The 14155-nt window shown below is 45.8% G+C and overlaps 1 protein-coding gene across 5 annotated transcripts in view; it reads right to left on the reverse strand.

Moving 5' to 3' along the window:
- The window catches only part of SMG7 (SMG7 nonsense mediated mRNA decay factor), a 65957-nt gene extending 52602 nt beyond the window's left edge, over window positions 1-13355 (reverse strand). The window contains exon 1 of one of the 5 annotated variants that reach the window (XM_024552782.4): window positions 12770-13355. In XM_024552782.4, coding sequence (XP_024408550.1) covers window positions 12770-12798 — 29 coding nt within the window. In that variant the 5' untranslated portion in view covers window positions 12799-13355. Of the gene's footprint in view, window positions 1-12696 lie in introns of all 5 variants that reach the window. The other 4 variants (XM_045188950.3, XM_024552798.4, XM_024552790.4 and 1 more) reach the window with 4 other exon arrangements.
- Between the last annotated feature and the right edge of the window lie 800 nt (window positions 13356-14155).

A 14155-nucleotide genomic window follows, 5' to 3' on the forward strand; every position in this document is an offset into this window, starting at 1 on the left:
TAATCCACATTAGCATGTTACAAACTATGAGAAGTCCTACATAAGAATCCAGTTTAACCCCCAAATTGTTAAGTGTATTTTGCCTTGAAAATATTGAGAATCCTAACATCTATGAATTTCCCAGAGAATTAATATTTGTCTAGCATTCTAAGAAATGCTAGACAAATAAAGACATCATGGAATCTGCTTTTAAAAAAAAGTGAGATGCATGAAATTATCCCAATACTAGCAAGGATGCAGGGATACAGGTACTTTTAAACAGCGCTAACGCCAGAATAAACAGTACGAATCTTCTGGTGCCTCTGGCAACATCTATCATGTACTAATTCCCTATTGTTGCTGTAACAGATCACCACAAATTTAGTGGCTTAAAACACCACCACTTCATTATCTTCAGGTCTGAAAGTCAAAAGCCTAAATGAGTTCCAGGGGGTCAAACCAAGGTGTGACCATGCTTGTGTTCCTTTCAGGAGGCTCTAGGGAAGAACCCCAGTTTTTGCCTGTTTTTGATTCTCCAGGGCGTCTGTATTCCTCAGCCTGTGACCCTGCTCCATTCCAGCAGGATCCTATCTCCCCAGTTCTACTCTCCTGCCTCCCTTTTCTACACTTAAAGGATACCTGTGATCACACTGGGCCAACAAAATGATCCACGACAACCCCTTTATTTCAAAGTCAGCTGATGAGCAACCTTCACTCCCCCGTGCCACGTAACATGAAGATTTCAGGGATCCTGATGCAGACGCCTCTTGAGGGAAGAGGGGTACATTATTCTGCCTACCACACTTAACGACATATTGTTAAATGTGCATACCCTGCCGTTCGAGGGTACACAAGAATATGTGTGTACAAGGGTGTTCATCATGGCACTTTCGTGATACTGAACCAGTTCTATATCAGCCTTGAAATTTTTTCAAATTAACTTTTCAGAAATATGCTTTTTAATACATGAATTTGCAGCCACTAATTGTAAACCATCGAAATTACATATATAACACTACTTGAAGCTCCACGGCAAAAACACACACCAAAACGGGACATTCACCTTTAAGAGCACTGCCCAAGTGCATGTAGTGGTCAAGGAGGGAGCAGATTTAAGCCAATCCCAGCAGAGCACGCACGACATCCATGGGAAAACCAAAACAAGAAGTAAAAAGTAAAGCCAACCCTAACTCTGTCACTAATTAGGTACCTTGAGTTTCATTTCCCTTCTCTGCAAAATGCCAATCCACTTTTACAAGGTTGCTGTTTAGAAGAGCTTAAGAAGACAATTACGTGAAAGCTTTTGAAAGTATAAAGTACTAGTAATATGTACAATGGCCCCTTGAGGAATAAATAGACCGCTCCACAGTAAAGACCCTTCTACCACCCTACAGCTATTTAAGGCACAAAGGTTCCCACCCAATTTAAAGGCTACATTGGCAAGTTCGTAAGGTAAGTACTGATACATACAGAAATGCAGAAAATGAATACAATGCATAAATTAGGCTCTTTCAACACGTGGAACTAAGTTGGATTTTATATATTCATCTTCTCATGTAATTTGCCCAATAATTCTATCATTGTCATTATATAGGCAGGAAAACAGAGTAGAAAACTAAAACTAGAGAGGTTCAAGGTCACACTGCTATACATAGCAGTGCTGGGACCTGAACTTGGGACAACCTAATTACAAATTAGGCCAATCTTAACTCAAAAGCCCTGCTCATTCAACTCACTACAACATACCGTTCTGTTAGGAAGCCAAAAAGACCCACCTAGGAGTTTTTTCTTTTCCTTGTTTATAAGCCAGAATTTATAACCAATATGTCGTAACACTGGAGATGTGCCTCTTAAAATGTTCTGACTTTTTTCGTTAGAAATGAAACAAAGCAAAAATAAATGATTATTTCAGACAAATAACATGATCGTTTAGGTTAAAGAAGGCAGAATTCAAGAGATATGCATCTCATAACATGAGATGTTAAAATAAAAAATTTCACTTTAAAATATCTTGCACAAACCGGGTGTGTGCGCACATGTGCAAAATTTTGCAGACGCCCTAATGTACTTTTGACATTCAAATGCATCCTGTCTGTGGTGGCTCTCTTAACACTATACTTTTTATCTTTTTCCACCAGCAAAAACAAATTTATTTTCAAGTAAGCATACCTTTAAACTCATTTCTTCCTTGAGTATTGCCTTCCAATTGCATTTTACTCTAATTATCTACTACTGATATCTCATCACTACGTAGCATCTCAGGAAAACTGAGTTAGGTTGGCACCTGATAAAAAACTAAATAAATAATGCATGACCTTTCTAGGAGGCAGTATTGGTGAAGCACATTCAGATGTACAGTCCCGTAATGAACACAGCACTGAAATACTAAGCCTCTGGAAAAAGGAGAGAAAAAGAAGGACTCAACCTGTGTAGTTGGTGAGCCAACAGAGTTTTTAGAAAACAGATTGAGCATATTAACGCGCAGGTACAGTAGTTAAATACAAGAGATTTTAGCATCATGCTTTTCACTGAAGACAAGACACTACAGCCCTGACTGGTGGGGTTCAGTGCACTGGGCATCATTCTGTAAGCCAAAAGGTCGCCGGTTTGACTCCCAGCGAAGGTCTGGGTTACAAGGCCAGGTCCCCAACAAACGTTTCTCCCGCACGTGGTTGTTTCTCTCCCTCTCTTTGTCCCTCCTTTCCCCTCTCTTTAAAAATGAATAAATGATTTTTTTTTAAAAAAAGACACTACAGAAGGAAAAATGCCATCAAGAACTACGCAAACAAAATGGGTCTGAAACTTTATGAAACTTTAAAACATTAAATCCAAAGAGACCTCTCTTTATGTCTTGATTTCCCCTTTTCCCACCTCTACCTCCATTCCGTGGCTGATTTCGCCTGGTGAAGATTCTACAAAATAAGTCCTATCAACTCAAAAGGTATTTTCAGAATTACATGCATTCACTAAAACGCTCAGCGCCTACAATAATAATTTAATAATATGCCAAATAACTCAGATTTGCCCAGTATGAAGCTCCTTTCAAAGGTAAGGAAACTCTCATCTGTACGTGCCTCAAAGGAAGCACAGCAGCGGCACACATCTCTCTCTCTCTCTGTCTCTCTGTCTCTCTGTCTCTCTCTCGCCTCCCCACTCCGATGAGAACCTGTGCAATGAGCACCAGCCATTCAAACATAAACTGCTCCCATAAGATCAACAACCAGGTTTGCAGAAAGAACCCGAGACTCCCAAAGGAAACACAGAATGAGAGTGACTAACCAAAGTGTCTTTAGTACATATGACATAACCCGAATGCCAGTCTGATCTAATCAAGACGTCTGCACCAACCAAGCTCTCATTCACGATTCCAAACCTGCGAGGGTTCCTCAAATGCACCGCCACAGGCACTCGCTCGTTTTGTCCCCTGCCTGCTGTTTCTTCCTTTAGTCTTCATCTGGCTAGTCCTACTCATCCTTTAAAACTGAGCTCAGGGTTCGACTCCAGAAGCTTTCTCTGCACTGCCCAGACAGAACTTCTGCCTGCCTTAGTATAGTCCAGGCATCCCTTAAATGAAGTAACATGAAAATATTTAACATGGTATTTGCCACATTATATTGAAGTACATGTGCAACATCCATTTCCCCCAGGAGACCACTATCCTAAAGAACGAAATTCAGTTCATTAGTTTTTATATTCTCAGAGCCTAGCACTAGTTATCTGTAAGTATTCTCCAAAACAAAAGCATGAGAATTTCATTCAATACTGTTATGTACATTGTGCATTTTTAAAATGCTGAGACATGGTCTCTACCATACTCAGTCTAGCTGCAGAGACAATTCACTTATGTAAAAAAGAGATCATTACGAGTTTAGGAAATTCTAAGTACCAAACGACTAAGAGACAGGAAATGCTACAAAGTTCAAGAATGCAGAAATCACTGGGGTGCACACGAAGTCTTCACAGGAAGGTGAGGCTTAAGAAAGTGGAGGACGGTACTTCCTTCTGCAGAGGAAACGGTCTGGGAAGTAAGACTAAAGCACAACGGATGCACCATGTTCAGAAGATGAAGAAATGACTCTAGCTGGGACAGCTGGTTCCTATCAAAAGGTACAGAGATGGCTCTGGCTGGTGTGGCTCAGTGGACCGAGTGCAGGCCTACGAACTGAAAGACCTCCAGTTTGATTCCCAGTCAGGGCACATGCCTGGCTTGGAGGCCATGTCCCCAGTTGGGGGCGTGCAAGAGGCAACTGATCAATATTTCTCTTGCACATCATCGATGTTTCTCTCCCTCCCTTCTCCTTTCTCTAAAAATACAGAAATAAAATCTTTAAAAAAAAAAAAAAAAAAAGGTTAGGAGATAAATGGCAGAGTGGACAGAGGAGGGCCAAGGCAGACAGATGAGGGCCACGTTATGCAAGCTGAAGAAGGCCAGACTCAGGAGTTTACACAAGGGAAAGCCACATACGAGTGCTTTTCAGGAATATTAATATAGAAGCACTGCAACAGATAACTGGCAGGGGGAGCCTGAACATGCATAAACCTTTGTTATTTTAATACTGGAAGCAATTTTATGAGATCAGTGTTTCATTTTAAAGATAGAGAAATAAAGACCCAGAGATGCTGTCAGTTCAAAAACAGAGAAAGTAGTGGGCAGTGTTTGATGCTGTCTTCTTGCTGCCTGTGAGAACTGCAGGCAAGGTACCAGTTCTTGGAAGACTATTTCAACGGTACAGGTACAAAGCTGGCAGGTGCTAGAAATGACAAAGAGGAAACAGCAGCACGCCGAGCAATAGGATGAGAAGCGTAAGAATTAAGAGTTTACCTTTAAGAGCATTAAGTTTGCTGTAACAGAAAGACTTCTAAAACTAGGAAATGTCCAGAAGGCAGAGGAGCAAAATTATCATAGTGCCAGAGGCTAATTTGCAGACATGATACACAGCTAAATTTATACAGTGCCTACTATGTGCCAGAGCCACTCCCAGCACTTGGCACATTAATGCACTTGATCTTCGTAACTTTAGGGGATAGATACTATTATTATCCGCACTTTTCAGATGTGGAAACCGAGGCACAGAAAACTTATGCAGCTTTCCCCAAGGTAACAAACACAGCTAGGGTCTGGATCCAGGCCATTCTGACCCAGAGATCATGCTCTAAACCACGCTGTTCAACTGTATTTGATTACTTATTACCTTGTTTATAAAGGTAACACATTTTTAATAGTTTAACCCTATCAAACAGTTTATAAACTCTCTGAATAGCAGACATGACATATCAATTTGTCTCCCAGGGCCTACCACAACGACATATTAAGTAGATGCTGGAGAGATTTTTAAACAGTGATGATGTGGTGACTGCTGAAGTCCTATGATTAAATGTGATTTCAGAGGAAAAGAAGTGTTCAAGAAAGAGAAAACAGAGCTTAAGGCAATGCCTTTCTTTCTGCCAGTGGCGAGGTGAGAAGGACGAGGGAAACAAAGTAAGAGGCAGGGTAATTAGAATCCTGGAATTCAGTGCTAACAACTTAAGACAGAGCTCAAGAACCTCCCCTAAGGCCCAGTGATGTCGGTGTCACAGCAGCTACGGACTGCGTGGTGATCATGCACTTACTTACCTGTGGGCCTGGTGAAGCTACTTCAAGGTGTATTCCCTTTTTATCCCCAGAGACCCAGGATATATGCTAGCCCCAACTGAGTGTTTACTGGGGGGATGGAAATGAGAGGGACAGAGAGACAAGGGTGTGAGCGTGAGAAAGGAAAACAAGCAGAGGATAAATTTCGCCTTTGGTGTCTTTGAAAATATCAATTCCAATAAAGTACCAAGGAAAGAGCTGGTTTACAAGGGATTAAGGAAAAGTAGATGGTAAATAAAAGAAAAAAACATATAGTATCAGGTAAATGCTAAATTGTTAACTATAAAAGAAAGGTAAGGAAAGGCAGAGCCCAAAGGGAAAACAGGAACAGGAAAGAATTTTTAAGAGAAAAGTGAGATTAGTCCTCAAAAGGAAAGACTAGAAAAGGGAAGAAGTAAAGGCAAACAGGAGAGACGTACAACTGAAACACGGTTCTGGAAGAATGGTGCGTAACCAGAAGCGTAGTGAAGAAAGGGACTGTGCAGGACTCCAAGCAAACTGTTTCCCCTTGTTGACACCCGTTGAACCCCCACCTCCACGTCTCTACTTCTCTGTCCATAACCCGTCTGTCTAAGAAAAACTCAGAAAGGCCTGGCCAGGAGTGAATGAAATTTTTAGAAATGCACTTGGAATGAAGGAGCCATGCAATGTTCCTCCTGCCTGAAACATCCGTTTATCCAATACCTACTCTTGGATCAGAAAAGTCCGATCCACCCTTCAAAACTCAGATCAAATCTCACCTCCTCCAAGATGCCTTCCTCACCCTCCTCTACCTCTCCCGGACGTTCTTGCCTATACTGACACAGCACTTCTGGTTCTCCAACATAGCACTTACCAGTTCACCTGCTATCAGTGACTTCAGAGTCTCTCCCCATTATCTCTGAGTTTCCCCCAGGCGCGAAGAAGTCCCTATAATTGAGCTTTCCCCATAGGAAGTTTTCAGTAATTGCCAGTAAAATAAAATACAGATTACAAAATACACTTAAACATATACAAGTTTTTATGGGTAAAGTCTAGACATAGTAACTAGCCTCTTACTACCTAAGAGAAAACTGGTAAGAGAAGCCAAAGTAATAAAAGACGAGGAAAGGAAACAAATCTACGCTGTGCGTATGTATCTTCCTGCACATTTTCTCTACATCAGTGGTTCTCATACATCTACGCTGTGCGTATGTATCTTCCTGCACATTTTCTCTACATCAGTGGTTCTCATACATCTACGCTGTGCGTATGTATCTTCCTGCACATTTTCTCTGCATCAGTGGTTCTCAACCGGGAGTGGATCTGCATCCACAGGGAACATTTGGCAATGTGTGGAAACATTTTTGGTTGTCATAAATAGAGGAGAATGATACTGGCATCTAGTGGGTAGACGCCAGGGATGCTGCTAAAAATCATAAGATGCACAGGACTGCTCCCCACAACAAAGAATTGGCCCAAAATGTCAAGCTTAAGGAACCCTGTTCTAAACGAAGTGAATGCTACCTGGTCTACTCAAGACTGCTAAAGTTCTCTTAAACAATCAGAGTCACCTACTCGTCCCACTACGTAAAAACTAAGTCTAAGGGAGGGTGAAAACAACCTTCCTATACCGTTCCACTTACATGCTAACAAGAAAGGAGTTGGTTACAAGTTCTCACTTACCATGTGACATGTTTGCCAAACTCCATCCCTGTTTTCCTGAAACTGCCGATTAACCCGTCTTAGTCACACTCTCCTAGACCACTGATTGTAGTTGGAGGCTGCAAACGGTATCTCTGCACTATAAAACCAACTAGCCCTATAAAGTCTGAACTGCCCTCCATCCCAAAAGTGCCTCACGAAAAATTTGATACACTAATGTGTCCAGAGCTTGTAACATACCTTAAAAAATAAAAAACACAGCAATCACTTCACCTGCCATGAACATAGAACCTAACGGCTGTAAAACAGCAGTGAAACACAGGCTAGGACAGGAAGTATACATTATGAATCCAAATGAAACCACAAGGGAAGCAGAAATTAACTGTCAAAATTATTTAGCCAGTCAACATTCAAGCAGGTGAAACGCTATTAACACACACTATAAAAAAACAGACTTATAAACCTCAAGAGAGTGTCATTTTTGTGGGTTTTTTCCAAAAAACTGTACCATGTTTGTTAAATCAGATGTTTGGCTGATTTTCTGGGACCAAAGCTATTTTAAATCCTGTACATGGGGCAAGGGGTGGTAGTGAATGGGTCAGGGGTAAGACTTCTTGTGAATTAATGTCAACATGTGCTATAGGATTTCTCACGGGAGCTACAGGAAGCTCCCAGAGACGGTGAATACCCAGGGCCAGCATCAGCAGGCAGCGCATGGAGCCCACCCTACTCTATACATATTCCTCCCAAATGCCCCCACTAATACCCTTCTTCCTCCCCCCAGGCGAGGTTAAGGTTCTGCCTGCTACTCCATCCACCCTGCTCCACTCCCCTTATCTACCCCTGGTTCCAGGCCTTACAGTGATACATTTTATCTTATACCATATTGGGTATTTCAGTCAGTATTTAAACAACTTTGTTGCTGTTCTAATTATTTCTACCTCTGGTAACAAAGTTTCTGACAAAAAAAAGTGTATCATGCAAACATACAAACAAACCCCTAACAAAAGCGGTAATTTATAGACCTTTCCTCTAAAGGGAACTGACACCAGGGATCAACTTCAAATAAACCTTGCTGAAAAACTTAGAGCATAAAAAGAAATCAAATCAAAAACAGGAGCATAGTGAAGGAGGGGAGGAACACTGGAGGGAGCAGAGTACAAAGTATGAACAGTTGGCTCCCACAAGGGCAGCAGATGTCGTTCAGTGGCACCTGTGCCACCTTTGTAACAGGATTTGCCCTGTTTGACTGGTATTCCCTATGGCTATGATTATTCTACTTTCTCACCTTCGAAAACAACTCTGCTGTCGTCATCCCTGTTTGGTCCTTCAACACCTCCCCCACCCTGCTCCTCCGACTTTGACATGTTAACTTCCACATTTCTATTCTTTCAAACGCTGTCCTATTACAGCATAATATCAAACCTCACCTACTATCACTCTATGGCCTATCCTCACCCTTCTCCCAGCCTTATCAAATGAACTATTCCAGTACACCTTTATATTTTACTCACCAGAGGTGTCCGTCTTTAAAAATCTTTCCATTTTGTCATAAATCAAAAGAGGAAAGACTGATTTTTTTTTCAAGTTGGGTAATACATTTTCACTATCGGTCTAGAACCCCCATACGTAACACCATTTCTTATTTTTCCCACCTGGGCCGGGTCACCCCCTCCTTAGGTAACCTGGTGGCCCACCCCCGGGAAGTCACCATATTGATGCCTCACTTCGTGCAGACACCGGATCAGCATGGGGCACTACAGCCCAGAGCTCCTGGGCTCAAGCGATCCTCCTGCCTCAGCCTCCCGAGTAGCTGGGACTCCAGGCATGCCCAGCCCATTTCTCATTTTTATAAAATGCAAGAAAGTACTCTCAATTTGAATAGGAGTCATGTTAGACTGCTATTTCAAAAAAAAAAAAAAAAAAGGCACGTCCCTTCTAACAACAACAACAAAGTCTCATCATCTTTCCCTGCCCAGATCACCACCTTCTTTCCTTTTCCTACCTGCTGTCTTCCTACAGAGAAATAGACTGCTTCAGACCAGTTGATGCTGAATTCCTTTTCCTTGTCTTACTGATGCTTCTTACCTCATCTCCTAGTTTCTTACTCTTTGATGGTTTCTACCATCTTGCTCCTGGTTTGCCACCACTCCACCATTTAACGTCGGACACTCTGGCTCACCCTAACAAATTAATTCAGCTGAGACAAAACTAATTTTCGTCTATGGGAGGGAAGATCTGCAGCTCTGCAGTTTAAAAACTGCCCAGTCATGGTCTTCCACAGACAAAGGTAGGCAAGCAAACTCTTCCTAAAGTCAAGGTCACAAAGAGCAACTGCTACACCCCAACTACACTCTTTCAGCGATACCCAGCATCCTCCCCGAGTTGTCTGTAAAAACCAACAGTTCCTTTTTCATCAAAGAAAAGAAAGTGAACATAATGCTTCCCTGAAGACATTCTCTACTCTCCCCACACCAGACTTTAAATAGAATGATTACCTTAAAAGGAAGAGGGGAAATTTGGGCTGGTGTGAGCCTTTCTTTATTTGAAAGGCTCGTCCCAGAGTGCTACTGGACCTAAGACTTGCTTTATTTAGTCAGGACAGATGTGCGAGATCCAGAAAAAACTGGCTCCCAGGAATCTCTGAGGGATTCCCAGGTCTTATGCCTGTTCCACGTTACCTGTTCAACTTTAGCTGCAAAATAAAAGTTATTCAAACAGCGTGTTTAGTCTCATTTTCTCTCTTCTAGAAACTAAGTTCATCTCCAGCTGTCTACCATCGATCCCACAACTTAAGGATAAATCTTCTGGACCAAGGTGACTTACAAAATGTAAGATATACTAACACAGCCTCTCAAAGCCAACTAACCTTCCCACTGAAATTCCCACTGCTCTCCCAACGTGCTTTTTATCACACCTTTCTAGTGCTACTGCCATCACCTCACTTCTGGCCTTAACTGCCCATTACGCTACACAAGTTCGCCTTCCCAATACACAGCTATAAACGTGTGAAGTCCCCTTTAAACACATCATCTCAGGTTCTCTGTTGTCCGTTTTAACTATACACTACAGATCAGGACATTCAAGCTCTCTCAACTATGGGCACCTTATCACATAGGCTTTCCCCTGTCACCGTATCTTGCTTCATTTTTCTTCCCAGTCCTTGTCACTACCTGATAACACACTCATTTTGCTCACCAAGATGTCCTCCGTGCCTAGAATACAGCACACTCTCAACACGTATTTGTGGAAAGAACAGATGAACCCAGACATGCTGTACAATGCAGCTCATGTGGACTTAGAAGACCTACATTTGAGTTACACAGCTTCCACATACCAGCTGTATGATCCTCAACAATTTTAACTTCTTTGGGCTTATATTTCCTCATCTGTAAAAGGAAGGGATGAAACTTAATAACTTATAAGAGTATTTTTTCCAGCTGCATCACCCTACAGCAGTCATCCCCAAACCTTTTGGCACCAGGGACTGATTTCACGGAAGACAATTTTTCTACGGACCAGGGTGGGGCAGATGGCTTTGGGATGATTTAAGCACATTCCATTCAAGCTCACCTCCAGCTGTGCTGTCTGGTTCCTAACAGGCCCAGACCAGTACCGGCCCGCAACCAGAGGATGGGGACCCCTGCCCTAAAGTTTTGTGTAACTGGACTGAACACCACCCTGGCCCCCAAGCTCCCTGTCTACACAGCTGTGCTCAGTTTCCTTCCATTGGGATTCCACTCTTCTCAATCCATACCTTTAATGCTGGATACAAAATATGGGATACATAATACTGAATAAACAATCCAATATTGTTTATCCTTCAGGGCCATTTTAAGTGTCATTTTCTCTTTGACGCCTAACAAACTGAACTCTGTAAGAGGGTGGAGTTCTTACTTTCTCTTCTCTGCAGCTGGTACAATGCCTCCTATGCGGCTGGTCAACAAATGACTGATGAATCACAAGTGTACACATGAGGAAATGAACAAAGGACGCTTCTCCTGATTCCCCCCAATTACTCAGGTAATCTCCTGCCTTTGGACTTCTGTAACACTTGGCATCTTTTAAGATACCATTTTCACTCTGTGCTGTTATTTATTTACTCGCCTGTATTATATTAAACTGCAAATTCCTTAAAATGAAGGACTATTGCAACGATCAGCTTCCACAGCCACCCTGTGCGGCATCTACCACGGATCTCTGCCACAGGTGTGCTAAGTCTATCTGACATATTAAACAATAAGCAGGCATTAGAGTAGAAAAGAAGGACCTTGATATACAGATATCCTTCCAACTACCCTATAATCATCCGGCACACGTGTTGTGTGGATCCCTGTCTCTGTTAAACTCAGGCATTCTACCGTCCCCCAATACTTTCACTTCACTAAACAACTACAGTGACTTTTCTGCTCATCTCAGACTTCTACCCCATGAAATTTCCTCCTCCGCAAGGTATGAAACTACTTTTAAAAAACATCTTCCCATATGCCTGCCTTTCTGAGTTCTGCTCCTGAAAGACAAAAGGACCCACTTTAAGGTCTGCCTCCCCCGTTTCTATGCAGAAGCAACTCCCCAGTTATCTCAGGCTCTAACGACCTCCTTCTTCTATGCCACCAAGGTCTTGACCCTTATTACCTCTAACTCCAAGTTCTTAATCCAGCTTCCCTGGAACCTTCCTGGTTGCACAATAGCTGGTTCTTTCCATTCAATATGCTCTCGCTCTCCCGTGCTTGCTTCCAATGTGTCTGCATCGCCCCCCTCACCCCATCAGACACATCCCATACCCGCAGACTGTGTCCACACGACACACAAGTTCTTTACACCACTCTTAAATCTCCGACTACACTGATCCTAACCCAGTTTCTTCTGGGGAACCCAACCCCGTCCATTGTACATACCTCTTTCCTCACTTCCTCATCCATTCCCCCTTTTAAGTCCCCACCCCCACCCCGCCAACTAACTACAGATGGCATTATTACCTAGCACTTCCAATCCAAGAATGAAGAACAAACTCCAGGTCCCTGCGGTTTCTCCCTCCGCCAGCCCTCGCTCCCCCAGCCCCCCACACACCCCAGGTGTGCAGACTTCCACCCCGTCTTCCGATCACGCCTCGCTCCGGCCAATCCCACACCGCACCACGTTTCCCCCGCCGCCGGGACCAGACTCCTCCACACCCACCTCCTCCCGGGGTCGCCGTCGCCTCCCCGGGCGCCGGCCCCCACCCCGCAGCTGCGAGCCCGCGACCCCGAGCGCGCGCGCACACACACATTCTCACGCTTCCCTAACCTCTCGCCCCGCAGCGAGAAGTCGCCGGCGTCGCTGGAGCTCAGCCCGGCCCGCGGGGGCTCAGCACCCCGGTATGTGCCCGTTCCGCCCCCTCCCGCGTGTCCCCTCGCGGCCCCCGCCTCCCCGCCGGGGACGGAGAGGACCCAGCAACTCCCTCGCCACCCCGGATATACCACCTCTGTGTCCGTAGCTCCATGCCCGAACCCTCGGCCAGCTCCCCCTTCGCACGGGGCCGGCCCCGGCGCTCACCGGAGGTACTGCGCGCTCTGCAGGCTCATCCTCCGCCGCCGCGTCTTCCCGCGAAGCCTCCGTGGGTTTCTCAGGCTCCTCGGAGCGGCCCCGCGGCACCGCGGGTGCTGGCGGCCGCCGCCATCTTCCTCTCCTCCAGCTCCTCCTCGCTCGGCGGGGGGGTGGGGGGTGAGTGAGACGAAGGGGAGGGCCCGGGGAAACTGCTCTCGCTGCTGCTCGGGCCCGTGGGGCGCAGGGACACTCCGACCCGGGAGGAGGGAGGGGGAGGGAAAAGGGAAGGGGGCGGGGGAAAGAGGAGGGAGCAGCGGAGGAAGGAAGTAGGGGGTCCCTCTCGCGAGACTTCAGTAGTGCCGGCCCCTCCGGGTGGTTTTTGACTCGGTAGAGCTCCCTCTCGGGATCAGCTACCTGGGCGGCGACTGTGTGGTTGCTGAGTATCCCGCTGGTGGCGCTTGGAGGCTTCTGGCCAATCCACCCCTCTCCCCTGCGCGAGGGGGCAACCCCAGCTTCATCGGGAACATCGAGCCCAAATCTACTGGGAGTTACACTCAAAGTCTTCCCCCGTCTTTCCCTCCACCCGACTGCTCTCTTCCTTTTTCCACTCCTCCACTATTCCCTGCCGGAAACGGCGCCCCTTCCTCCTACAGTTCCGCCCTCCAGTCCCTCGACTCCGGTCTTCCCTCGCGCCCCAGAGTGACGCTGAGGACCCCCACCTCTTTTCTGCGGTTCCTCCCCCTGCACTCAGGGAGACTGTTGGAAGGGGATGGGGTGGAGCCCACGGAGGAAGAGAAAGGGATCCAATTGGATTGGATAAGCAGCTGACATGGCAACTGGAGGCTGTAGTATTGTCATAGTAACCAATGTGTGCCTACCGGGTGACCCTCCCCCGACAAATAGACAGATACTCGGGAAGGTGCTCAGGGTTTCCCCTTGGCTTCCCTTACATCTAAAGTCCTCCCCCAGGTTGGGAATCCGGGTAGTTCTCTCGGGCTGTGAATTTCATTGCCTCCTCCATTTCCCCTGCTCCCCAGCTTTGGGGGACACCCCCAGGCATTCACCATGGGCTTTTCCACCCGCCTGAGGGCGGGAACCACCTCAATAGTTTCCTCTCAGCCGGGCGTGGAGAGGGCCGGGCCTGCGAAGGAGACGCAGGGCCCGAAGGCTGGCAGGTGGCGGGCTGGAGCTGGGAGAGCGAGGCGGCGCGGCTGGGCTGCGTGGCGGGCGAGGGGTTTTCCCACAGCAGCCTGGAGCTCGGGGAGGCGGGATCCCGCCAGGACGGGGTCCCTGAGGGAGGAGAACGGCACACGACAGCCTCGATCCCTCTCCTGCCCGCAAGGACCTCCGACTTTTCCCAGCAGGTCGGAGGATTCCTTGTAGGAATCTCCCAGA

Source organism: Desmodus rotundus, chromosome 12 (assembly GCF_022682495.2).
Source record: "Desmodus rotundus isolate HL8 chromosome 12, HLdesRot8A.1, whole genome shotgun sequence".
NCBI classification, from domain to species: Eukaryota; Metazoa; Chordata; class Mammalia; order Chiroptera; family Phyllostomidae; genus Desmodus; species Desmodus rotundus.